The 27,899-nt window shown below is 41.1% G+C and overlaps 1 protein-coding gene across 1 annotated transcript; it reads left to right on the top strand.

The window, feature by feature from the left end:
- The first annotated feature begins 931 nt into the window (after positions 1-931).
- GASK1B (golgi associated kinase 1B) lies at positions 932-21,572 on the top strand. Its single transcript, XM_083457460.1, has 5 exons — positions 932-1,501; positions 2,310-3,654; positions 13,962-14,176; positions 17,680-17,906; positions 18,465-21,572. The coding sequence occupies exons 2-5, from the start codon at positions 2,685-2,687 to the stop codon at positions 18,670-18,672; spliced, it is 1,620 nt and encodes a 539-aa protein (XP_083313586.1). The 5' UTR covers positions 932-1,501; positions 2,310-2,684; the 3' UTR covers positions 18,673-21,572.
- Positions 21,573-27,899: the final 6,327 nt, after the last annotated feature.

Genomic DNA, 27,899 nt, shown 5'->3' with positions numbered 1-27,899 from the left:
AAATTGCAGCAGAGGCTGATCATAATATAATCAGGTTGAATTTCATACATGGGGGAAGCTTATGGGATTTGTCAGGAGTGAATTTCTCCACTTAGGTTAGAAGAGTATCAGGACTTTGGCTCCTCCGTATGCCTCTTGTCATCAACATTTTAAAGCAGCCCCCAGAGCATCTTTCACCAAGAAAGAAAATACTTTGCCAAGCAGGGAGGAATATTAAAAATATGCTAAGAAGATTAATGCAAGGTTGTTAATACACCTCACCAGTTCGCTATCATTAATCCTGTCAGTTTGAAGAATTTTATTTTATGTCTTCCGTCAGGTTTTCTTCATAGAGACCAACAGTCTAGTTTAACTGCCAAGGTGCCTCAGAGCACAACTAGAGGGCTGTTCAGACAGCAGCACACCCCAGTTCAGTTCAGTTTATTATTATTTATTCAATATATATATATATATATATATATATATATATACCACCCTTTATCAAAATATCCCAGGGCTGTGTACAACATTATGGAGCATCAGTAATAAAAAGGCTATTTCATGGTGGGTGGGCTCCTCCTTTGGGCCTCAGCAACATACAGGACCCTCCTCAAACAGGGTGTTCTTGTTTTAACCCACAGATGGGGAACCTATAGCCCTGCATGCATTGCTAGACTACAACTCCCATCATCCCTGACACTTATCCCTGCTTGGCTTGGGCTGATGGAGTCTAACAACACTTGTACGGCTGCTGTTACCTCATCTTTGGCTTAATCCCTTAGTGCCCATCTTCAAAGTTAGGTTGGATTGAATTGAACTGAACATATATTGTTCCCTTGTGACCCTCACTACCAGCTCCTTCTTGCCCCTTTCTGTCTTATGCGTTTTTGATTACAATCTTCTTGGGGCATTGATGGCCCAATAAAATGAATGAATCACAGCTAGCCTCACTCAGTTCAGTGGAAATGACTGCCTAGTTTGATGTGCGGAGGTGTGCTGCTGTAAACTGTCAAGACTTCCCAGATGTTTCTTCTCAGTAAAGAGGCTTGGTATTTCTTAACTGTTTTTTGCACTAGGGGGCTCCCAGGAGTTAGAAAGAAACAGACAGAAGGCTGTTCTTTTTGGAAACAAGACATCACACTGGGGTTTTCCAATGCAGAATTTAAAATAGCTTAAAAAATAATGACGAAAAGTTCATGTAAGTGTGTAGCAGTTATCTGGAAACAACCGCCCTGTACAGTCAGAGCATTCTGAAGGTCTGTAGAGTTTGCAGTGAAATCTCCAAAACATGAGCTGTAGAGTCATGTATGACTTGTGTGTTCCAGGACTTTGAACACAGAAATACAGGTTTGGATAACTTGAAAGCTTGCTCCCTATTTTGTGACAGCTTGGATGGTCCTAAGAAAGATACTGCCCAACTGTGGATTTTGGATTTTTTATTCTTTTTTGCATAGACCAGCACAGTTTCTTTTGTGTTTTTAAAAGAAGTTTTACTAGACAAAGACTGAGACAAGCTGTGTAGGTAAGATGCTTTTTCCAAATAATGAACTTATTATAATTGAACATAAGTGATTTCTTGTTCCACTGCAGGGTGTGTGTGTGATTGTGTAATAAAGTTCACGGACTTGTACACATTTGTTTATTATCAATATAACTGTTGCTCTTGGACTTGTGTGTGTGTGTACACAAACATAAAGGCTTGCGAGCACTCACACCAATCTGCTGCAACAAGGAACAGCTTACAATTGTTATTTGCAGTAGCATAGTTTTGTGAATACATCCAGACCATTTTTGGAGACACTGCTCATGTATGCAATTAATAGCAATGTACCTTTAACACAGGGCCAGGAAGCATTTTAATAGTTGGCGGGGATGTTTAGCTCAAGTTAGGCCTAAGAGAATTATAAAATAATGTAAGCATGCCTGATTGGGGTAGGGTAGGTTAGCTAATGCAATATCTGAGCATAATTATAGGAGGCAAAGATGGTTTTATCTTCCCTATCTTTAGCATGGGAAGAGGAAACTCTGATTTCACTGAATCACGGAAAGATGTCTTCTTTTCACAATTGTTATTACATGTTCAGTTATTGTAGATAATAAATTCATTTTGTGCTGTGTTTGGAAGGGTATTTTCATGGGTTTCTATTAATTTGATATACATAATATGGGGCATTTTAATATCTTTTTCCTTTCGGTGTGCATATAATATATACCCATATATATATATTCCTTAGTTGTAGCTTTAAAATATAAAGATTTACATGGGTTTAAAAATAACTCCACGAATGATGATGACTATAAAATGGTATTTATAATTCTCTCCTCTATAGCCCTGCGCCAGCCCAGAAGGGACTCCCAGACTTTTCCTACTGTGACTCAGTTAACTGTGTTTACACAGCCGACTCCATTCATTCTCTGAAACAAACTCACACCCTCTGTGGTGGCAGATAAGATTTTAACAGCTTGTTGGGGCAGCCTGTCAGATTAATTACAACTGAACATTCACATTCCTTGGGCATTTCCAGTGTGTGTGTGTGTTTGTGTGTGCGCACACACCACACACACACACACACACACACACGAAGAGCTGGAAAAAGAGGAGGAGAAATCCGATAATTTAGAAGGCATGCATCATCACTATCATCATCCTAGCAGGCAACCAGTGAATTCCTAAGCTACGTTCATCATGTTGATTCATTGGAGAAATGAGCTTCCTGGATCAGACATGCCAAATTTTAAACTGGTTCATTTGCTCTCTGTGCGCCCCACAGTTGCTAAGACTCTGGAGTGGCAGGTGCCCAAGGACCAGAAGGAATTTGTTGTTGGGCACAGCCTTTGTGATATATCTGGGGTTCCTTGTCAGCCAAGTAGGTCACATTGTCCCACAGCACAGAGTGAGACCCCTGAAAGCAAATTCCCAGAATCTCCAAGATGCTGCCCAGACTCTTTCCCTCGAAATCCCATTGGATGACACCTTGTTGCTTTCTGATCTGGAAAGACCCCAGATGGGAACAAATGATACTTCCGCACTGCCCAATGTGGTGTATATCACCCTGCGGTCCAAGCGCAGCAAACCTGCCAACATCCGAGGCACCGTGAAGCCCAAGCGAAGGAAGAAGCAAACAGTACCTTTGCACCACGAAAATAAGGACCCATTGGTTGTCGCTGGCCAGGAGAAGAGCTTAATCCAAAAGCCACTTCATGGGACTAATAATTCTATGAATAAGAGGAGAGCAGGAGCAGTCCCAGAGAGAGCAAGGGACCACCAGGAGAAGTTCAAAGAGAAAGAAACACCCAAGAAAGACAAGAGACATTGGAGACCTCTGGTCAGAGGAGCAAATGTTCAGCCCAGTGCTCTGGAGAGCAATATCAGGATGTACAGTGAAAGCACACCATCTTGGCTGAGCAAAGATGATATCTTAAGTATGCGTCATCTGGCGGATTCCAAAATAGAGAATATACAAGAGGCACCTTCTCAGTATGGAGTACTTCTGGTACTTGAAGGGGCTGCTACGGTTAACAGGTCAGCCAAAGGAGGTGTTTGCAGCCAAGGGCACTGTGGCCTCATGAAGAGACCTCTTGACATGAGTGAAGTGTTTGCCTTCCATTTGGACAGGATCTTGGGGCTGAACCGGACCTTGCCTACAGTAAGCAGGAAATCAGAATTTGTACAAGGTAATTGGTTTACATAATGGATAGGAACCCAGGGCATTCCTACCCGCACTCCCGGCCCAACTATTGGGCATGTGTGTTCAATACCCAGAAATAAATGCAGTACAAATACCCTGAAGAGTAGAGTCAAAAGATAAACAGAAAATCCTTCAGATAAGCGAAAAAATGATTTCAGGTTTCCAGATAAACTTTCGCTCTTTGGAATGTATAAATATTCCAGGTATCAGCATGTATATAAAATGTGGGAAGGGGGAGGCTCCAATTTTGCTTGTATGGTAATTAATGTAAAGCACAGGGGGTGGTATTTTTATTTAGATTCATTATCCATAGTTAATATAAAAGTTGCAGAAATTGATGAGAAGGGAAAATTGATAGTGTGGCAGAGCTTTGAAATTGTCATCAGATATAGCAAACCACATCAGGGTTTTGGACAGGAGGCCTTGATTGGATTTTGGTTTTTTATACTAGAAAACTTTATGAGCCAAAGATAGTGTCCCTGATGGAGCTGTGCAATATCTGTTCACTTCTGTGGGCAAACTTGTGGATTTAATGGAAGATGTGAAACAGCAGTGCCTGGTGGTTTGTGCCCAGAGTTTAATTTAAGAAACATCAGGCAGTTCTTCAGACTGATTAAGGTGAACTGTGGGGCCCTCAATATGATAAAAGCTAGATTTCTTCCAACACCACTGGTTATCACAGATGCATAGCACCGACAGTTTCTGTCACAGGCAGACTAGAGGACAACCAGCCATTATCTAGTCTTGCTTCCTACTATCAATGAGAAAAGAAAAAAAAAAGGGGGGGGGGAGAGTAGCAAAGTCCCCAAAATTCAAACAATGAAAAAATATAACAATGACTTTGCTTTTAACTTTTTTTATTTCTCAGTGTGCCAAGGGAAGATGCTGAATATTTTAGGCATTGAACTTCAAGACTGCTTATATTAGGCAAATCTGGAAATGAAATGAAAATAAGACCAAAATAAAACCCCCTCGGTATATGTGTCTCATAGGCCACAGTTGCGCTAAACTATGGCTTGGGCAGAAGTTTCAGTCAGAATAATATAATATAGCACAGTACTGTAGTGATAGCTGGAAAAGGTAGCACTGCATTTTAATGAATCAGTGCTAAAACAGGCTTGCTATTTATGTTCTAATTTTGACCTAGAGCAATCATTACTTTATTTTATACAAAATATGTTACCAGCATTAAAAGACGAGTAAAGGAAAAATAAAATAAAAATTCACTGGCAGCAGGCTGCAGAAAGCAGATAAAATAACAGTCTCAGGTTTATCTACATTTTGTAAGCTTTCCCAGTGGCAGACCCTACGAGAGTGTCAATAGATTTCTCGAAGCAGCGATGTGCTTTCTTAGCTTGCTTCCAAGAGATATTCAGGTTAGCAGAGCATAGAAGGCACATTATGCATATGTTATTTTTAGTGAGAGCTTTTACTGCTGCAGAGCTTTCAGAAGGAATGAGGTAATCCATTTTAGGGATCCTGGACAGTGTGATCACACAGATGATTGACTGCAGGCCCCTTGCGGACAGCTCTTAGCCTAACGTTAGGAAGCGTTGCTTTCAGTCTGCATTATTATTCTAGATTGTCAGACTGAATTTCTCTTTCTTTTTCCCTTTCTCATTCTCGTGTTCTGTCCTTGGTGATGTTCCAGACATGAAGAGCTGTTGTTATGCAATGAGTAGGTGGAAGTGAATAGCCAGTTTTCATTTTGGTTATTTCTCGACAAGCAGTTTCTTAGCTACAGATGAGATCAGAATGCAGAACAGCCACAGCTCACCACTTTCCCCAGAAATGTTCTGGATTTGAAGCATCCCCTTTTAACCATCAATAGTTACTGTGGACTTTATCCATGGAACACAAGCCCCACTCAAATGAATGGGAGTTCTTCCAATGATCTCTAATGGGCCTTGTGTTGGAGAATCTTTTGTGGTGAAGTGGAAATAGTCTATTGTTATTTTGGGGTCAGAAGCAAATCTGGGCCGCAATCCTGTACTCACTTAGCCTGGGGCTAAGCCTCACTGAACTCAGTGGGATTTCTTTCTGAGTATGCATAGGATTGAGCTGTCAATTAGCTTTATTCACCAAGCTCTTTTGGATCCCCGCATCTCTGTGATAGAAAAGCAATATATACAACCCCCCCCCCACAAATGAGTACATATAAATCAAGAAAATCAAACACATGATATAATCAATAAATTCTCATTTGGACTCTTCAGTTCTCTCTTATTCAGCAAATGTATTTCCAGGTGAGGTTACAGAAACATTTGCACCCAGTGACTTTCTCTGTCTGTTGAAATCCAGCTTTGGGGCTGACATCTCCACACGATGTCTCCCCGTTTCAGCCTGCCTCAGCACCAATGTGATATATAAAGACAAATTTGCTGCCATGTTAACATCTCACAAAATAAGCTCCTCAAAGCTGTCATTCATTTGGTGGAAGCCTTTTTTCGGAGATGCACTTAGGAAGCTCATATAAAGCAACTTTCGCTTGCATTCCCCCTTGCTCCCCCCTTACCCCTCTCCTGCCTGAAGTCCTTTTCACATTTGACAGGCTAACAAAATGCACTCTGTTTGCAGTTGCCCAAATGAATTGTGAACCTTTCTAAATCAAGAGAATTAATTCACATTGTTCTGTGACACGTCTGCATTATTAGAAGGGAAAGCTGACTCCTGACAACTTTCCCCCCTAAGATTCATTACTGTTGACAGATCAAAATTTATAAAGGCATGGGGGCTGCAAGGGAGGGAAGCCTCCCATAGTTCTGACTTGCAAAGCAAACAAACCATAATTCGTAATGTCAGTTGCAAACTTGCTGCTTTTGTCCCTGAGCTCACATGCGATGTTGGCTGAATGAAGGCCCTTCATCCCAAGGGGGGGGGGCAGTGGAGGAGGATGAACAAATAGGTATGTATTAAGGGAGACAAACTTGCAGCAAGTGCATAGATCCAATTCCTCAGCCATCTGTGTTTGCTGAGCCTGGATTGTGAGCAGTGGCAAAGATAAGAATAAAGGTTTCTAATATATGTATACTTTGGGTGGAATAGGTCCAGGAGTCAAAGATCTGTTTGGGGCTTTATTTAGTTGGTTGGCTGGCTGCCCCCAAACCTCTACGTTTTAAAAGAAGAGAGTGCATGGGGGAAATTGTTTTTGTTTTTATAAAAATGTCCAAACCTTAGATGAACAGAACTAGTTACATGGTTCTCTAGATCTTAGCCTGAGGAAATATGAAAGCAGGAGTTTTTATATATTATATATTTTCTTTTATCTTGCTGCTTCCTCACAGCAACCTGTGGGTGATGGATTAGGTTGAGAGACAGGGGCTGTCCTGAGGTTACCTAAGGAGTGTCAAACTGAGTAGAAGTCTGAACCTGCTTCTCCCCAGGTCTATTCCAGCACTCAGGTTTGATGCTTTTACTTAGCAGAGCCACTCATTCGTAAGGAAGGAAAAGATTCCACTCTAAAGGAGAGCTTTCTGTTAACGGTGAAATGAATAATCAGGGAAATGATGGATGTGTGGGGGAAACTATGGGGTGTGTATAAATGTGAGGGAAGCCATCCTGAGGGCCACTTGGGTGGAAAAGTGGAATTAACATGGGGGAATTAAAAGCAAATAATAAAATTAGCTGTACGACAGGAACGTTAAGGCACAATCAGATTCCTGACACGCAGAGTATTTCATTATTTATAGCGCTATGTTTTGCAACAGGGACTTGATTTGGCAAAGTCTCTTTATCCACAAACAGAGCAAGTCACTGAAATGGTGAAGAAGCAGGTTGCTTTGGCGGTGTTGAAACACAAATGTTGTCAGGAAAAAAAAGTTGGTGGCAAGAGTTGGGAATAACTAATAGGTTGGATCCAAAGGAATTACAAGCAAGTTCCTCTTTCTCTGCAGTACCCCGTGGCCCTATTCCTGAATTTCGTTCCTTAATATTTGGGAACTTTGGGGGGACAGTATGGGATGTAGCACTTTGTGGGGTAGGGGGAGTGGCAGAAACTGAGTGCCACCATTAATGAGTAGAAGAGCCATCCACTTGCTCAACAGCAGGTTTTGCTCCAAGCTGTGATTACCTTCAGATTGGAAGGTATTAACTATGGCAGTCTTCATTGCCACACTAGATCCTCTTGCCTTGTGATCTTCTCTAGTCAAATGCGCTGTGCAGGGTTTTGAACCCGTGAAGAGAGTTGGCTGTACATTACACTTGACAAATGTACTATCTTAAGTACCTACTAGTTTAGCTGTACTCATGGACAGTTATCCACCCGTTAATGTTCAACGACTGTCCAGTCTGCGTACATAGCAACTGAGCTCTGCAAATCACCACGTGTACCTTCTGTCATGCAAACACTTGTATGTGTGTAGAATCAGCTTTCCAGCTGTGTTCAGCGTAACATGTGAACAAGCCCTGTTGGACGAGAGCTAACAAAACATCTTAAGCTCTCTTAGAAACATTGCCTCTGTTCACGTCCTCTGCAGACAAGTGAGAAGCAGAACTTTAACCCTTGTTGTTCCTGGCAAAAGTACCGCAGCAATGCTGGCTAAGGAACGAGCTCATATTCAGAGTTGCCTTCATCTGAAATATACTTAGTATGAAAGAGCATCTGACTGACTTTTAGCCTCATTGTGTTTGCTCACTCCGTAATTGGTCTTGTACCAACAGAGGCTGGGAACTTGGCCCAGACAGAAGGGGAAGCTCCATTGATTCCATTTACCATGTTACTCTAGCGATCGCCACATGCTGATAAGCGTAGTCAGAGTGCCGCCTTTAAAAAAAGAAGCAGCAGCCGGCAAGCAACGTGTTTATGATGCTGCCCCCCCCTCGCTTAAAATTGGACGTCATCATTATGATTAATGTTTGGGCAAAGGACAAGGAGAAAACCTGTCCTTGCTGAAGCATTCAGTTTTATTGCATGCCCTGGGTCAGATTTAACTGGATAGTTGGTTGGGGATTAATTTTAGTATAATTGTTCTGTTCCTTTTTGTTGTTTGGTCTTTTTCTTATTCAATCTAAATCCTGCCATTTTTCCAAATTGTTCTATTTCCTCCAAGACTTCTTTTACACTTTCCAGTGGTTCTTCAATTGTTATAACCAGATCGTCGGCAAAGGCTTTCACCTTATATTCATTCTGCCCCACTGTTACCCCTTTAATTGATTTATTTTGTCTAATCGCACTTAAAAAGACCTCTAGGACCGTTATAAATAATAATGGCGAGAGCGGACAACCCTGTCTTGTTCCTTTTGATATTTTTATATCCTCTGTAATTACATTATTGACTAGCAGTTTAGCTCTCTGTTCTGTGTATATCGCCTTAATTCCATTGAAGAACTCTTTCCCCCATCCATACACTCTAAATTTTTCAGCATAAAATCCCATACTATATTATCAAAGGCGTATCAGTGACTGTTTTAATGTGTCCAGATGCAAGGGAGGGCAGGGGTCTATTATTACAGAAGAAATAATTTTTGAATGTATAGCTACAGAAAGGCTACAGTTTATGTCGTTCCCTGCCTGCAAACTTAACAGGGGATGTGAGGGATACTGTTATAGTTTTATAATGGAAATGTCTATGGCAGCAACTCTGGGGTTTTGGCAAGGGCTTTTCGGTTCCTCTTGCCTTTTTACTTTGCTTAGGCCACTCCCAAAATCTTACTGATGCGTTGCCATCCTTTACAAGTACATGCATGGACCTCTGAGAGCAACTTTAGTTCTGGATCCTTTGGAGGTTTTATAGTCTGTGGTTTAATGAGTCTTGTGTTTGAAGAACCAGGTGACTGAACCTGCAGAAGAGAACATGGCTTTAAGGGAAAAGCCTTTAAGGGAATTAAAGCCTTTAAGGGAAAAGAGCCAGGCAAGAGTTCTCGAAGGTGATTTTTTCATGTTCTGACTATGTAGCAGAATGTAACAAAACTGCAATTCTTACATTAGGAAATCTGGAGGATACATTAGTGTAGGCGAGGCACTAAGTTGCTATGGAGATGGAAACCAAGTTAGGTAAAAATAGCTGGTATGTCAGCAATGCTGTGTTTATCACCAAGCTAGTGATTCTGCATTGCGCTCTCTCCTTCTCCTTCTCCCTCTCTCTCCCTCCCCTTCTTATCTCCCCTCCTTCCCTCCCCATAGTTTTATTTCTTGCTCAACTACTTACAGGACAAGAGTTAGATCATCTGTTGTGCAGATGGCCCCAGCTTCAATCCCTGACATTGGTAGGGATGAGAAATCCTACGTGTCACTGTGTGAGTCACTGCTAGTTGGTGTAGACAATACTGAGCTAGATGACTCAGCTTCTTCCTATGTTCCTATGACCTCTGTGTGATCCATCTGCTGCATGGTTTTTCTAATGGAAATGGAGAGTCAAAAGGGTGGGATGATGGGAGGTTGGCTAGAGCAGTGTTTTTCAACCTTTTTTGGGCAAAGGCACACTTGTTTCATGAAAAAAATCACGAGGCACACCACCACTGTGTGCGGAGAGGGAGATGTCAGAGCCCCGCTGCTCTCTATGGGGAATCGGATGAGAGCGGACCGCCTGTCCACTCTCATCCAATCCCATCCGATCTGATCCCCACCCAGGACGGATGGAAAATAGGGTGGACACAGTCCAGCGCCCGCCTAGTGGGCGAAAATTTGACATATATATTTTTTTAACATCTTTCGAATTTTTCCATTTCCCCCACGGCACACCAGGCAACATCTCGCGGCACACTTGTGTGCCACGGAACAGTGGTTGAAAAACACTGGGCTAGAGGTTCCAGGTCCAGTGCAGAACAAGCATTCCCATGGCTCCTGTAATAGCTTTTCCTACCCAATCCTGGGGCATCTCAAAACAGCAGGCCACAGAGTTGCCATTGCCTTTTCATTCCCCACCTACAGTGTGGCTAGATGCTAATGGAGTCTGCTTGCTGGGAGGACCGGTATATGTGTGTGGAAGCTTAATGGCTTCTGCTTCTAGCTCAAGGTTTATATTATATCAGCTGAGGCTAAATAAAATAGATGACATTCTTTGTGGTGAGAGACATGGCCTTTCAGTCACACTGGCTGGTAGATCTGCTATGTGAGCTGTTGGGTCATTTAGCTAAATATTTATATTTGCTGTTTCTGCTGAGGGGATTCCTTGTTCACTCAAGGGATCCTTTAATGTAGCTGTGACTTAGGGCCCCTCCAGACAGGCGTTTTATTTTGAGAGTCTTCTTCAACATGCTCTTGACACAATAATAGTGAAATAATGGCGGATTTATTCTGCTTTCATTTGCAATTCTTCCCCAATGCTGCCTCGTTATTGCCGACCAAAGGAACTGTAGTGCAATGAAAGCAGGACAAGAATAAACAAATATTTTTGTTTATAAAAAGTTATGGGGTGCTTAGCAGAAAGTTGCAGGATATGCACTGATAGGAGATGAAACAGTGTGGCTACACCAAAACTTTTGCAGTATTGAAAGCAGCATCACATATGACTACCTTGGTAACATCATGAGCACAAAGAATCATGGATGTACAATAAAAAGACCTGGAGGAACTCTTAATCAGTAGGAAATGTATTGCAGTTTGGCTATAGCTTTCCATTAGGATGGGCTGCAGAAGAAATTATTTTTCTGTTCATTTTATTCACATTATAATGTGACACTGAAATGTCTTCCAGCTTTGCCCCTCCTGTATTTCTTTGGACAAGGTTTATTTGTTTCAGTTGAGTCTGTTTTGGCCGAACACATTGCAGATAGCACTGTTTGGGATGATTGATGTTTGCTAGGTCTGTTTCCTGTGAATCACACACATTTCCGCTGATTCACCTTAGCTGCATTTTGTTCTTTCCAAATGGCAAGTTTTCACATTTGTTCAAGACAAAACTTTTGTATCTCTGTCTCTCTCTCTTCTATCCGCCTTCCCCATCATGAGCCCATGGGAGGAAGCAAGTAAAAAGAAAAACAGGAAGGGCTTCACGTGAGGAATGTGCTTTTGTAAAGCAAGGCTGGGTCAATGTACAGAGGAGAGGAATAAGGAAGACATGTACTTCTCTGATTTGCAGGGAGAAAAACATCCCATGACCTGTGACTATAGACATACTGGCTGGTTTGGCTAGAAAGTGGGGGAGGAAATAGGGATGTACTTTGATTACTAGACACAGCAATCCCTTCCTCACCACCCTGCTTTAATCTCCTAATTCCAAATGCCCATTCATATACCTGATGTGACCCAGATGGGGGAAAATGCTAGGGAGGGGAAAGCTGTAGGTCATGATTGGGGAAAAGGGAAAGGTGTGATATAAATGTAATAATGAAAATAAACCAACAGAAATCTCTGCTGTGGCTGAACCACTTTGGAAAGCTGGTGTGAGCTAATATGAGAGAATTCTCTTCTGCACATACAAATCCTCCCTGAAAACTGGAGAGAAAGCTTCCAGCCTAGCCTCCTCCCACACACCTAGGCTTGTTTGTGTAGGGAAATGTTTTTCACAGGGAGTATTCCCTGTTCTGATCATAGATAAAATGGAAGTTGGTGGGCAAGACTCATTTTAACAGTGAAATGGGAGAGAGGTTTGCTGATGCTTTCCTTCTCTCCCAGCTGACTACCCATAGTCCTTTGCTCCAAATGCTTTTCTTCCTTTCCATAGCAGAAGTAGGCAGGAAAGAGAGAGACAAATGCCTGGAGAAAGAGACTGAGAGAATGTAAGGTAAAGTGGGGTTGGGCAACAGGGAAGGAAGGCTCAGTGTCCTTCTCCTGCACATTTCTTTTATGTTTGTGATGCCACTTGCTCCTGTGTGGCTGGGCCCACCACCACCACCACACTTCCAGTTCACAATAGTAAGAAAATGCAAGCATGGTGTGACAGGCATCCAGTTCCTACTGGCACCACAGTGGGGGCAACGGGTTTAATCCCCCCTCTCCCCACATCACAGCTCCAATCCAGCTTGAGGCTTCCCTAGCTGGCTTATTACTTTAAGACAAAACTGTTATATTGGACCAGATTTATCCGTTGTGCTCAGGGTTTCATCCTAATGTGGGACGTTGGAAAGGTCTAATCAAGTTAAGTTTCTTTCAGGAAGGTCAGATTAGGCATGGTCAAGGCTGGTCAAATCTAGTTGGGTAAGGTACCAGTCAGCAAGAATCAGGACCCTGGACAGCTCCTAATGGGCCTTGTTAACTGAGCTATGAAAGATGTTGCTCCAACAGGGCACCATCTGAAGCCAGCTGTTTTCCTTAAAGGGCCTTTGCCTGATGTTGTATCCTTTGACTTTTGCATGGTGTGTGTCCTAGACTCTAGGAAACAGAGGAACTGTTCAAGACTGTTACCTGAGTCCAAAGAAAGAGGAAAGGGGCCATATCCTTTGGTTGGGAGGGCATGGGAGAAGCTACTGCAGGTCCTGCCCTGGGAAAAGTGGCTTGAACCTCATCCTCATCTGAACACTGTCAGGGATCATGTCACAAACTATGTCCAATCTGGCCCTTGGGTACCCTTTGAATTCTATGGGAGGGGGGAAGCAGATACCCACCATGTTTAGTCTGATCTTGAGAACTAGGCATAGTCACCTCTGCTTCCAAATGCAGAGCTAAGCAGATTTTAAAACTTACGCTTTCAAATGTGTGCTGTATAACGTATGCACCAAGAATGCATGAAAGCACTCTATGCCATGTGCTAAGAGTTACCCAGCTTTTATCTTGGATAGCCTGAACAATCTCATTGTAGGTTTACCTTTGGGAGTGATTCAGCCACATATATTTTATACATCCTGTCTCTCTTAAGATATTGTAGTTACAAAATCATACATCGCTAAAGAGGAAAAAAACCCCAAAGTGGTAAAGATAAGGCTATAAATCTATTTGTTATAAGATGGAATTCATGGCTTGCTCATGCATATATCATTTAATGACGACGCTCTCATAAACGAATATTGCTTTGTTGAAATTGAATGTGCTACAGAGATTTACATCAGCTGCTGATCTGTCAAACCACTTCTAATCTATTTAATATATATTCTCATAGAGATGGATTGTTTTAAGCGGTTTGTAGCATAAAGTCAGCAGTTATTCTCAGACAATGATGATAATTATAATGTCCAGGGTTCTTCCTTTCCTGTGGTGGCTTCCTTTACATGTGGAGTATGACCACATTAACCAAAGGAAGTCAAATCATTGCTGATTTCTTATTCATCCTACCACATCTTTAAAATAGCTCTTTAAAAAACATGTGTGGAAAACTACTGTGATTTTAGGAAATGCCTACAGAATGATCAAGGGTTGAAAAATGCAAATCTTAAGTACATTAATGGTTTTGTTTGGTCTTTTTATTTTTTTCTCGCTAGATGATCAACCATGTCCTATTATTCTTTGGGATACCTCCTTGGCTCAGACTGATAATGAGACACACTCGTCATTGAAGCTAACATGGGGGGCTTACAAGCAACAATTAAAGCAAAAGTGTTGGCAAAATGGCAGAGTACCCAAAACAGAGTGGGGATGTACAGATATCCATCACTATGAGTGGTCCAAGATGGCACTACTTGATTTTCTTTTACAGGTAAGGCAAATGGACTTAATTGCCGGTATACAGGATTAATTATAGCAACACATTTTATTGAATAAACTATTTATATAAAAAATGCTGGTGGTAAGTGAGCCACATTTGGAACCTCTGCAGTGCAAAAGTGTTACAGAAATTAGTCGTCAAAGCTAAGTATGATAGAGAATTCTTACCCAGAGGGCAAATGGTTGACACGTCCTAGCCCTTCCATTATAACTCACTCACTTTAGAAATAACTGAGGAAATTCTGGTCCATTTGTGTCAATTCTTTACTCTTAAGAACTGCAAAGTCTTTGTGTTCCTGACTAGGGCAGAAGTAGCAATGTTAGGTCACAGGCTTGGCAATTCAAGCACATCATTATGAAACTGTCTAGAGCTTGAAATTCTCAGAGTTTTACCATGATCCACAGAAGATCTCCTTCCCTGCCCCCTGATCAAATAATGACCATGTAGGGGAGTCACCTTATTCATCTCATTCATCTAAGTTCTTACAAGGTAAGATTCCTCACTTTGTAAGCCTGGAACAAGAGGCTGTTTATGGATGAACAGTTTAACACACAACTGTATGGGGAAATGGGGGACGCGGGTGGCGCTGTGGGTTAAAGCCTCAGCACCTAGGGCTTGCCGATCGAAAGGTCGGCGGTTCGAATCCCCGCGGCGGGGTGCGCTCCCGTTGTTCGGTCCCAGCGTCTGCCAACCTAGCAGTTCGAAAGCACTCTCGGGTGCAAGTAGATAAATAGGGACCGCTTACTAGCGGGAAGGTAAACGGCGTTTCCGTGTGTGGCTCTGGCTCGCCAGAGCAGCGTTGTCACACTGGCCACATGACCCGGAAGTGTCTTCGGACAGCGCTGGCCTCCGGCCTCTTTGAGTGAGATGGGCGCACAACCCTAGAGTCTGTCAAGACTGGCCCGTACGGGCAGGGGTACCTTTACCTTTACTTATGGGGAAATGAAAGCAACCACAAGAACAAGCTAAAGGGTGGAGTCATAGCTCCAACCCATATAATGGGAGGCAATATTTAATTCTATCATTACCTATTACTACAAGGAGAAACATGAAATAGGCCTGGTTAGTTATTCTTAAATAAATATACTATCCAGAGCATGTGATGCTGGCATCAGGGCGCTATTAGAGTTCCATTTCTACACATGGAGCTTTCAGTCATTCCATTGGTGCAAATCCAGGAGAAGGTTCTGGTTGTCTGTAACTTCTAGTTACATGTATAAATTCCCCATTGATTTCTAAAACAATTCAGCTTTCTGCACACTTGTAAATTGCAGAAATCATTGAGTTGCCGGTTTTCATAATGGCACGTAGGTAGTACATACAGAATTTAAGTATAATTCATATGTAAACACTATAGGTATGGCTATTACAGGACATTGATTTCTAAACTAAAAATAGATTGTCACGTCTAATGTCTCTCAGTATATCCCTGAGTATGTCATGCTTGGCACCCAATTGAAAGTCACGGTATTTATTGTACGGATACTAAACATAGCAACAGCCATACAGGAATAGCATAGAGACTGTAGCAGTCTCAATGTGTTCATGTGGAACCATTAATATTTCTCTCTCAGTAATGGAGTATATAGTAAATGGTCTTCTCTCTAGGGAACCGCATTTAAGCCACATTAGCTTTGAAATTTAGGGGCCTGTAGCGTAAACACTGCAGCTTAGCAGAAAGCATGGCACCATTATCATTATTCAGAAATAGTAGCTGGAGTGTGTTGGTAAACTGAAGCAGTCATAGCAAGATGAAAGGACACAGGATATAGATTTATGTTTGGGGAAGAGCACATGCTGAGTTTACCACACTGAAATTTAAGGAAGCGAATTCTGGAAGAAAGACCTGCTCCCTGCTGCACGGCCCACTTCCACCTGGCTTAGGGGGCAGAGCCTAGACTCACTTTGAAGAGTTAAAAGAGGCTCCTAGGAGGCCACCGGGACATTGCTGGAACAACTCTTGGGTTGGGGCAACTGGCTAAAATGTTTTAAGCTGTTCTAATTTTGGTTCCTTTCTTTTATTTTTGTTGGGTTAGTGTTGGTTAAATGTTTAGTTGGGGTTGGCGGTTATTATAATTTGGGTATAACTGTAAACTGTTTATTGTTGTTGTTAGTTTCTATTGATTTATTGGTTTGTTTGTTGCTTGTGTGACAAGGGACGCGGGTGGCGCTGTGGGTTAAACCACAGGGCCTAGGACTTGCCGATTGGAAGGTTGGCGGTTTGAATCCCCGCGACGGAGTGAGCTCCCGTTGCTCGGTCCCTGCTCCTGCCAACCCAGCAGTTCGAAAGCACGTCAAAGTGCAAGTAGATAAATAGGTACCACTCCGGTGGGAAGGTAAACGCTGTTTCCGTGTGCTGCTCTAGTTTGCCAGAAGCGGCTTAGTCATGCTGGCCACATGACCCGGAAGATGTATGCCGGCTCCCTTGGCCAATAAAGCGAGATGAACGCCACAACCCCAGAGTCAGTCATGACTGGACCTAATGGTCAGGGGTACCTTTACCTTTACCTTGTTGCTTGTGTAGGGTATTTTGTTTTTAAATGTTTGATGTTTTGTTGTGTTTATATATATATTGTAAGCCACCCAGAGTGGCTGGGGAAACCCAGTAGATGGGCGAGATATAAATTATTATTTTATTATTAATAATAATTCAGAGGAAATTAATGACACAAGTAGTGCAACATTTCAGAATGGTAAATTGCTATTTGGTCAGATAGTACTGCTACTATTAATGCTGCACAACTTGCAACATGATCTAGTCTCCCTTTGTATCCTCCTCACTCTCTTCCCACATACCCTTGTGCATGGGAGCTGATTGCCACTGACCTCTTCCCTTTGATTGACATTCCAGGCATACACAAATGGGCAGCTCTTTGGAGGAGAGTGTTGCAAGCAGTCAACTGTACCTAAGTGGCTGGATTGGGCCCAAACAAACATATCCTTGCCAAGAAGGAATGATAATAACAAACATGAACATGCCAAAAATTGTACATGTAGAAGCAATCATGCTGAGTATGGAATATATAGGTATCCTGTAGACCACATGCCATATATTATAAGAGCTAAGCAAAACATATTTTAGGAAACTTTTCTTATTTCCAGGCCACATGCATGTGTGCTGGGAATATGAGTGTCACAACTCTAGGTAGTTGTCAAGTGCAAGTTTCCTATACATTTGTATATGCCTGTCTTGTCTTCAAATGTTAATAAGGTTCTGGGAATGCTAGGGTCTATCTTTCCTGTAACATGTGAAACAGCTCCTCTACAGAGTCAGAGAAATGGTACCTGTAGCTGACTCTTCTCAAGCCTGGAAAGCAACTCTCCAGGGAGTCAGGGAGCAGCAGCTCTGTATGAATTAAGGATTTTAATTTAGTTCTAAAGCTGATGAACAGTTGTGATGCCTTACGTTCACATGTGCTTTGGTGGCATCCCATAAACCTGGTAGATGTTTTCATATGATTGCATCTTGATGATTTACCTGAATTCATTTTCAGATCTACCATCGCTTGGACAAGAACTGCTGTGGGTTCAAACCTCGCAAAGAAGATTCCTGTGTCCAGAAAGGATTGAACCTGAATTGTGATGACCAGGATAACGTTGATTTGACACACATTATCCAGAGAAAAGATGATCCAAGGCATTTGGTCTTTATAGATAATAAAGGTTACTTTGACAGAAGTGAAGACAATCTGGATTTCAAAATATTACAAGGCATAAATGAGTAAGTTCTAGAATATACCAGCAATGTGTATAGTGTGGGGAGCTTCCTGGCCACCCAAAGGCTGAATTCAGATCTCCAGGCCTCTCTGTCTGACCATACATTGGCATCAAGCAACACGGCTGGGGAGCTGTAAGAACACTGGGGTTAAGTTCAGTGATGTGGACTCTATGCATTATCCCTTTCCATGTGGATAATTGTGGGCTCTTGACCTTGATGTTTCTCACCACACTTTAATTAATCACTGCCCTTTCCTCTTCATGCCTACCTTCCTATATGCATAGCATATTAGATGTAGATCTCACAAATATTGCTCATTGCTGTTCCTGTTCCAACTCTGCTTCTCGAATCTTCAAGCCTTTCACTGGTCTCACCACTCTTGCTACCTGCTTTTTGCTTCTCACTTGACATACTTGTTTTGGGGAGGACTGAATTTACCTTGCCTCTTTTACATTTACTACAAGTGAATTCATGCTGTATAAAAATAGGAAAGGCTTAAATCATTGACAAAAAGCGTTCCTGTGAAATTTGATCAGCGCTGACTTGTTTGTTTACTTGCAGGTTCCCTGAATCGGCAGTCTCCGTGCTGAAAAGCCAGCGTTTGCGAGAGAAGATTCTACAGTCTTTGTTCCTTGACAGAATTTTTTGGGAAAGCCAAGGTGGTCGTCAAGGCATTGATAAATTAATTGATGTGATTGAACAGAGGGCCAAAATTCTTCTTACTTACATTAATGCTCATGGGGCAAAAGTACTGCCAATGAATGAATGAAGGCTCAGTCCTGTGCACACTTACATGGGAATAAGAAACACTGCACACAGCAGGACTTACTTCAAAGTAAACACACATAAGATTGTGCTGAATGGGGGAATGAGAAAAAAACTAGTTCTAATGAAAGGGTCACATAGTTTCATTAAATAAGAAACTCAGACAGGCACACCTGATGTGAAACTTGTTGACAATACTTTTAATTTATAAAGCACACATGGACAAATATTCAAACATTTTTTAAATAGGTACTCTCTAAAGGAGCCAGAGATGTAAGCATCCCAAATCACTTGCTTTATAAACCATACATACATCTATTTTTGTTTCTACTTTGGACACCAATAGTATATGGTAGAAGTTTCACCATTTATTTGATTTCAATAGATGTTGCTCACTTTAGGGGGGGAAACCCCCCTCTTAGACTACTTATTTCAATGGGACTATTTTAAAAAAGGTGGTTTTTAGGATCGCTGCAGACTAGCTTCAGAAAAACATTTATAGAAGGATTTTTCTGTTTCTTTCCAACAAAAATAGCAGACCCCAACTGCTGTTGATTTTTCTGTATGTGTCAAGTATTGTTTAGTAAAAAGACCAAATTCAGTGTTCTTGGAATTAGGAGTATGATATTTTATATTTAGTTTTTTTAAAAGAATAAGGAAATATGTTATCCATTGAACTAAGCAGATGTTTCATAGTTATGTTTCATACTTGCTTTTGAGGTTCTTTTTAGAACTTGTCTACAATCTCAATTATTGTTCAAAAATTCTGCAGAGAACCGTCTACCTTTGTTTAGCTGTTTAACCAATGAAATCAGGTTTTCAGTATGTAAAATACTGGCAATTGTAACTTTAGTTCTTGAGTATTCTATGATATCATAAAGCATGACTTTGAAGACATTCCTTCCAGTTAATAAATTCTTAAGAATACTGATAAAAACATAATTAAAAGGGACATGAATATCGGTATTGTCACTAGTATGGAAGCTTGGCATAAAGCATTGTGTTCTGGTTTTTTGATCTCATTGTTAGCATATAGGCTTTGAACTCATGATGGGATGGAGGCAAATGCACCTCTAGTATCCTGGAGATAGAGTCTGCCCCAAGAGTGTTTAGTATTTGTATAGCTTCATAGTGACCAGCTGCATTGTCCTGTGTCTCACCAAAGAATCCTGAAATGTATAGTTTGATGAGTGTGTTTTATAGTATGCATTAACCAACCTAAGTCTCTGGGTCATAGGTTTCAGGTCGTACAGAATCTCATCCTCAGGTGGTTGCCCTTTATTCATTCAGTTGCAAATGACAGAAGGGCTTGGCTGAAAAGGGAGTCAACTGCCTCAATGGAAAGCATAAAACCAACCCCCCCCCAGGCCACAACACCACTGCAATATAAGTTCTCAAAGTAGCTTCTCCCCTGTTGTTCTTTGTATGAGAGATTGCAATCACTCCTGTATCTAATTATACACACGCATGACAGCGGCATGCTGAATGTAAATGATTGAATAGCTCATATTATGATGGCCTATGTTTGTCCCTGAAAGAAAACCGCCCTTTTTTCGTATTCATAAATCCAACCCTGTGTTTTGTGTGCCCGTTTCCACAACTGTGGCTTGTGCCAAACAAGCACTCGCCACAGGCATTTACATGCTATTACATTTTGTTTCCTGCTCACCTTAACTGCTGGGGCAAGGGTGACAGCTAAATTAAGCAGCAGGCTTTTATTCCAGCCTGGGAAACAGGACAAAATGAACTATGAAACAAAGCTTTCCCAGGCAAACACAGAGTGGCGTACCCTTGTTTCAGTCACTTATTTTGTAAGAATCTGTATCAGGCTACTTTCCATTTATGGGCGCATGGGATCAGACATATTTTCACATTCCAGGCTAGTCTGAAGCAATGGGAGTAGCAAGGAATCCAAGCTCTTTTGTGTGGGAGAAATATTCAAGAAAAATATTGGGTGAAATGCCAACTTTTAAACAACTCTGAATATTTTCATAATTATAAAATCTAGGGATGTTTGCTGGCTGTTCTCACGCTAAGGAATCCCCTGCTTTCTCTTGCTGCAAATGATAAAACAGGTCTGTTCAGATCCCCATTGCAGTGCCCACTTATTTACAAAACTGTGTTCATTGTTATTGTTGTTGTTTATTACATTAAGGAGAAATGCTCCAATTTGGAGGTCAGCATTACACACACGAAAACCCCCCCCCCCCCAATATTTCCCATCCAGTTTAATAGAGACTTGTGAATAAATTCTTTTTGCACACTTGGTGCTAGGAGTCTTTGCATATACTGGAGAGATGGGTGTTCATTCCTCCATGCTCTCAAACATTCTACCCAAGGAGATAAGGCTTGATAAGAAATAGTCCCTTCTTATGTCTGAACTGGCAGACAACAGAAATTATAATCAGACTCTGAACTTTCTGGGACTTTTCTTTGTGGTCAACATGGAACCTGACCTGAATGTGCACTGTCCTTTTAAAACACATTGTATTAGACCAGCAGTATAATGAAATTTTAATGAAACTCTTGCTGGCAAACATTACTGTAAAAGATGAAATGTATTGAGAGCAGGCAACTCTATCCTTCTGCTGAAATTAGTCTAAAGATAGAAGAAAACATGTATAGAAATTAAACAATGAAAGTAAAAACCAAGCAAACATGTATTTGAAATATTAGCAAGACTCACTAGAATATTAATACAGAGTAATGTGGATTGTGTTGTTGGTAACAACTTTGCAGTTGATTCCATCTATGTTTGTGCTTTGAATTTATGTATATTTTTGCAGCATTAGCATATTTCACTTGCACTGCTGATGTTAAATATGTTTTTGGTTTTATAAGAGGATTTTAAAAAAATGTCTCTGCTGTTGTCTTGGTAAAAAAAATAAAAAGCTAAAAACAGTATTTCACAGCTTTATAAATATTGGATGCTTTGAAGTAATTATATTAACTCTATTGAAAAGCACAGGTCGCTAATTTATTTTTAAACTTGAATAAGCTTAGCTTAGAAAAACAACCCAAGATAGATTATGAAACCTTGTTTGATGGAAATATTTTTAGTTGTTTATTCATTTGACTTGTAATGGTTGCCAATATCTTGCCTTTAAATATATCCTCTGGGTTTTTCTGTGCTTGCTCTTCCAGACATATTTAGGTTCAAAGCTAATCTTGTGTATTTGAGGTGGAAAGCAATGGCAATAACTTCAAACAACACAAACTGGCTGATGCTCAAAATCATGTCATACTTCTGGGAATGTACCACTTAAGAATGCAGGTGGAGAACAGGGCTTATGCGCACATGAAGGGGCATAGCTGGACACCCAAGGGGGGGGGGGAGGGAAATCCCAGAAACACCTCTTCTCCTCCCTAGCAGTAATAATACAACAATATTTTCTTCCATTTCATGACACCCAGAATCAGCTGCCCAAGATGGCTACCTTCTTCTGCCTAATGGTAGGGTCAGCTCTGGCCAGAAGGCCACATGTTTAAATGCTTTCCCAGGTAAATAAAAATAAATAAAAGTGCATTGGCTAGGCCAGAACGTGTTTTCAATATGCCAGGGTTTTTTCTTCTTCTTGAAAAATATGCTAGTTTTCTGACCTGAATAAGTCTTGAAAATACACCAGGTTGGCTCTCAGACTTCACTAGGGCCTCCTTTATCCCCCCACAACTGGCCAGCTACCAGGATAAATGAAGAACAATCTTCCCCTAAAGGACAACATCTACTATGAGCAGCTGTGTAACTGAGGAGTGTAAGCCTCTTGTGTCCACTTTCTTTGAAGAGCCAAGGACATCATATGAAACAGAGTGCTGCTAAAGGAGTGTTGTGGTCCCCTCCTCTTTCCTTACTAAATGAACCTGCACTGTTTTATGAAAACAGATCTTGACTGGATTGTAACAATACCATGTGTTTTGAATCAGAACTGCTCCCAAAGCTAGTGGCATTTCTACTGTAGTTATGGATTTACACACCAGCCATCTAGGCTTGGGATAGGGGATGGGGAGAAATTTAATTCAGTCTTAATCTTCTTCTTCTTCTTCTTCTTCTTCTTCTTCTTCTTCTTCTTCCCCACTCAATGTGGCTTACAGATAAAAATAACAACTAAAAACATAGAAGAAAAACAATAATTAAAGGTAAAGGTACCCCTGACCATTAGGTCCTGTCGCAGATGACTCTGGGGTTGCAGCACTCATCTTGCTCTATAGGCTGAGGGAGCTGGCGTTTGTCTGAAGACAGCTTCCAGGTTATGTGGCCAGCATGACTAAACCGCTTCTGGCGAACCAGAGCAGCGCATGGAAATGCCGTTTACCTTCCCGCTGGAGCGGTACCTATTTATCTACTTGCACTTTGATGTGCTTTCGAACTGCTAGGTTGGCAGAAGCAGGGACCGAGCAACGGGAGCTCATCCCGTCACGGGGATTCAAACTGCCAACCTTCTGATCGCCAAGTCCTAGGCTCTGTGGTTTAACCTACAGTGCCAGCCCTTTGGTGATGATTTTAGAAAAGGGTAAATTCTTGCTCTTTAGCACCAATACATTAAATGAGGATTTAATCTCAATCTGGTCTATGATTTGATCCAGAAGTTTCTTAAGTTGTTAAAACTGCATGAAGGGCTTCTTATTTGCTTTGAAGCACCTGGAGAAGACAAAGAAGTCCAGTTTCTAAGAATTGTGGTACTCAGAGCTGTGGCTACCCAAATTCTATCTTCTAAATCTGGAATGACTGACCTGTAGCTTGAATGCCACAGATATATTAGAAGTTACAACAGGGACATGAAAAATGTAATATATATATTTTGGAAAGTTGTTTGTTCACTATAAATTTGGACACCTCTTCAGCTTGTAACCAACTTTTTGCATACAGATCCTGAGTTCAAGGAGCAGGTTTTCAACAAGGTTTGGATATAATTGGACAGCATTTTGAATCAAAATGGCACACTGAACCTATCAAAATCTGCACTGATGTTAATCACGGATTTCAAAACTGCAATGGTTGTTTTTTTAATTAGAATTCCCAAGTAACATTAAGGCTGCCAGTAAATCAATAATCTGGGGGAAGGAAACATCCTTGGGAAAATATACATTTGGAATAGATAAAATAATAAGTAATACAACAAAACACAGCACCCTTTTGGCTTATTCCCCAGTGCTTTTCAAGTCAGATATATGCACAAATTATACCTCTACAAAACTGATAAAAAAAGATTTTCCTCCCACAGAAAAATCTATATTAAAGCAGCTCTAAATTGCAGACTTTCTGGAAGGAAAAAAACCCTGTTTGCCAACAGATCTTTAGTTCCACTTTATAGAACAGCTGCCTGTATTTCAGCATGGAATAAGAGAGTGATGTTTTGTTTTTTTTAACAGAAAGGGAAACATGACAAAATGAAGGCAGCTGTTACTTTCCACAACGTGCCAACATTTTTCTTTTTTTATGCCTTTGTGAAGTAATGTATTTGCATTCATAAGCATGGAGAGGTTTTGCATTCCAGAATCTGTTTAGCTCTGGGATAACTTGACACAGTCAAATAATACTTTCATTGACTGTCCTTTCAGAGTGACAACTTATGATCAGTGATTTAGGGAGGATTGACCAAATATAAAAGTGGGACCAGCAAAAGAAATGTTATAACAGAAATGTAGAAAGAAAGAAAGAAAGAAAGAAAGAAAGAAAGCTTTCCAGTTTTCCTGTAAGATAAGAACCTCTAGGACAGATTTTTTCAATTTTGTGAAAATGGTCTGGGGACTTGCAGCATTTTAATTTTAGCTATTTATAAATATGTAAATTGATTATGGGGAGTGAGCAAGCTAAAATATAGAATTAGTATTGAAATCATCTTCAGTTCCCTCCAAATACAATGTATTAGCAATTCCATTTTCTGTTTTCTTTGTCAGAAATAAAACTTATTTCTGATCGCACACGTCATCTGCTACCTGATCCTTTTAACTGGAGATGCCAGGGGATTGAACCTGGAACTTTCTGCATGCATACCATGAACCATGGTCCCCCTCCCAGTTTTCCTTGCAAGACTTTTGTGCTGCAATTGTGATCTCATTGTGTCATATTAGCGTCATCTGAGGAATGATATTTTCCCGTTAGGAATTAATCTGGCATTCCTCGAAGGCCATCCGAGCAATGTGAGCTTGACTTATCAGTGATATTCTTTGTTGGGCCATGTGAAACATGTCCAGATTTGGCAGCAATTCATAACAAACACAGAAGAAAGTATGCCAGTGTTTAAGGCAGTTGCCTGAAGTGTGAGAACTATGTCTGACAGATGGTGGGAGCTATCTCCTACGCAAAGCCTTCTTAATTTGGGAATGTTGAAAAAACAGAGTTATCCTCTTAGGCCTTGCACCCCCTTGACCCTAAAGAGCAGAAAAAGAAGATGCAACAGAATTCAGGAAAAGAAAAGAAAATGATGATGGCCTTCCTGTTTTCCCCAAAAGGAAGCACAAACCCAAAAAACTGAAAATATCAGTGACCTAAAATTAACTTTTGGACTTGCAATGTTATCAAATTCTATAAGAGGAAATAAGGATATAAGAAGCAGGCCTTTAAGCTATAAACAAGCTATCAAGAGAAAAAAATGAAAGTTTGTGAAAAGACAATGTATTCCCCATAAAATGTAAAAGTATTTTGCAAAACTGTGCAAAATGGGAAAAACACCAAGGAAAGTAAGCTACAAATTGGCTACCAGAAAAACATATCTGTCACACCTCTCCGTTTCTCCCTTTACAGCCATGGTGGGGAAACTGTGATTCTCCAGATGTTGCGCATCTACAGCTCCTATCATCCCTGGTTATTGGTCATGCTGGCTGAGGCTCATGGGAGTTGGAGTCCAAGAACATCTGGAGGACCACCCCTGCTTTACAGGATGGCTCTCTTATGTATTTAGACATTTCATGAGGACATTGAACCCTGACTGTTCCTTTGTGGAAATGTTTGTTCATGTGACATTACGCATATAACCAACACAGCTTCTTTGTCATTTGGAAATTATTTATTGATTTTATTATTATTTATTGAATTCATATACCACCCTATAACTGGAGGTCTCAGTGCAATTCACAGAATAAAATCAAAATATAAAACCACAAAAAATATAATCAAACTAAAAACAACAACCCAATAGCCTCCCCCCCCCCAAAGAAACACCACATTTTAAAAGGGCATAGGATGTAAATCAAATCAACTAAAGGCCTGGTTAAAAAGGAACATTTTTGCCTGGCGCCTAAAAGTATAATGAAGACGCAAGGCGAACTTCCCTGATGAGAGCATTCCACAGATGGGGAGCCACTACAGAGAAGGCCCATTTTCGTATTGCCACCCTATGGACCTCTTGAGGAGGAGGCACAGGAAGAAGGGCCTCAGAAGATGATCTCTGGGTTCATATGGAAAGAGGCGGGCCTTCAGGTATTGAGTGCCTGAGCCATTTAAGGCTTTATAGGTCAAAACCAGCACTTTGAATTGGGCATGGAATTGGTAGCCAGTGCAGTTGGACCAGGACTGATGTAATATGCTCCAGTGAGCAACCTGGCTGCACTAGTGAAGTTTCTGAACTGTCTATAGAGGCAATATGTATAATGCATTGAAGTAATCTAACTTTGAGGTTACCAGAGCATAGACAACAGTAGTTAGGCTATCCCTCTCCAGATAGGGGAAGGCACTCAGGGCCTCTAAGGCCACCTGAGCCTCGAGCCACAGCAAAGGATCCAGGAGTACCCCCAAGCTATGAACCTGCTCCTTCAGAGGAAGTATAACCCCATCAAGAGCAGGTGATCTCCCACCCATCTGGTCTAGGGAACCACCCACTAACAGTGCCTCAGTCTTATCTGGATTGAGTTTTAGTTTGTTGGCTCTCATCCAGTCCATTACTGAGGCCAGCACTTCCACTGCCTCACCTGAAGACGTAAAGGAGAAATAGAGCTGAGTCTCATCAGCATACTGCTGACAATGTACTCCAAGCCTCCCGATAACCCCACCAAATAATTTCATGTAGATGTTAAACAATGTGGGGAATAGGATTTAGCCCTGCGGAACCCTACATTGAAGGTTCCACAGGGCTGAAAAGCATTCCCCAAGGGACACCCTGTGGGAACGACCATCCAAGTAGGACTTGAACCACCACAAAGCGGTGCCACCCACCCCGAGTTCGGACAGTCATCATATCTGTCAACTTTTCCCTTTTGTGAGGAATCCTATTCGGAATAAGGGAATTTCCCTTAAAAAAACGGAAACGTTGACAGCTATGACAGTCGCTCCAGAAGGAAAACTATGGTTGATGGTATCGAAAGCCACTGAAATGATTAAGTTCAGGAATATTTGACCCATGTAGCATACTCTACAGAGCCAGCATATTTACTTCTAGTTGTAAAAGAGCAATGTGTTTAAACAGCTACACAAGCAAAACTAAGCTGATGAAGAAAGTTCATGTGAGCCAAAGTGCTGATGCATTTTAAGTGCCAGAAAAGAGCAAAGAAGGAAGTTTAAATCCCCTTAGAATCAGAACTTTCTGCTTTGTTTTATTTTGAGCATGAATACCGGGGTTTCCAGATGGATTGTTTATTCACACAAAATTGGGTTATAATCTTGCACTTTCCAGTGTGTGGGTCACTAACTCATTCTCTGCAGGTTCCAATTTGCCCACCAGGACCTCCTAGGTTTCCCGTGAAAGACAAAGCAGGAAGAACACCTGGTCTCTCATGCATTGTGGATTTTTGAGCCTGCCTTCAGCTTTAATGTGACTTTATTTTATATAGAAATAGATGAATCATGCCAATTTTGTTGTTTCTCAGGTCCTAATTTTCCCAATCTTAAATTCAGCGTGTCTCATTTCTTCATCAAATTGCAATTTTGCGTTGTGCGCAATGCTAGCCCTACTCAGAGTAAATCTACTGGAGATAATAAACATCAATCATGCAGGTTCATTAATTTATTTCATTTATTTTGCTGATGTGTTCAGCATAGGCATCATATTACTATTAGCTAGCTTCATATCCAGTGTTGCTTAGGAATTCTAAGAAGCCTTATATATGCTGTAAAGCCACTCAGAGTGGCTGGGGAAACCTAGCCAGATGGGCAGGATATAAAAATAATAATAAAATTATTATTATTATTATTAAGACTTGGGATGTGGTACAGTAGTATCAATGATCTAATCAAAAACTGTTTCAAGACTGAAAACCTAATTGTATTGAAACATTGCCCTTTATTGTCTCAGTCTGTGC

Source organism: Podarcis tiliguerta (assembly GCF_965153285.1).
Source record: "Podarcis tiliguerta genome assembly, chromosome: 9".
In the NCBI taxonomy this organism is placed as follows: Eukaryota; Metazoa; Chordata; class Lepidosauria; order Squamata; family Lacertidae; genus Podarcis; species Podarcis tiliguerta.
The sequence above is the reverse complement of the archived record's forward strand: the minus strand, read 5'-3'. Positions and strand labels throughout refer to the sequence as shown.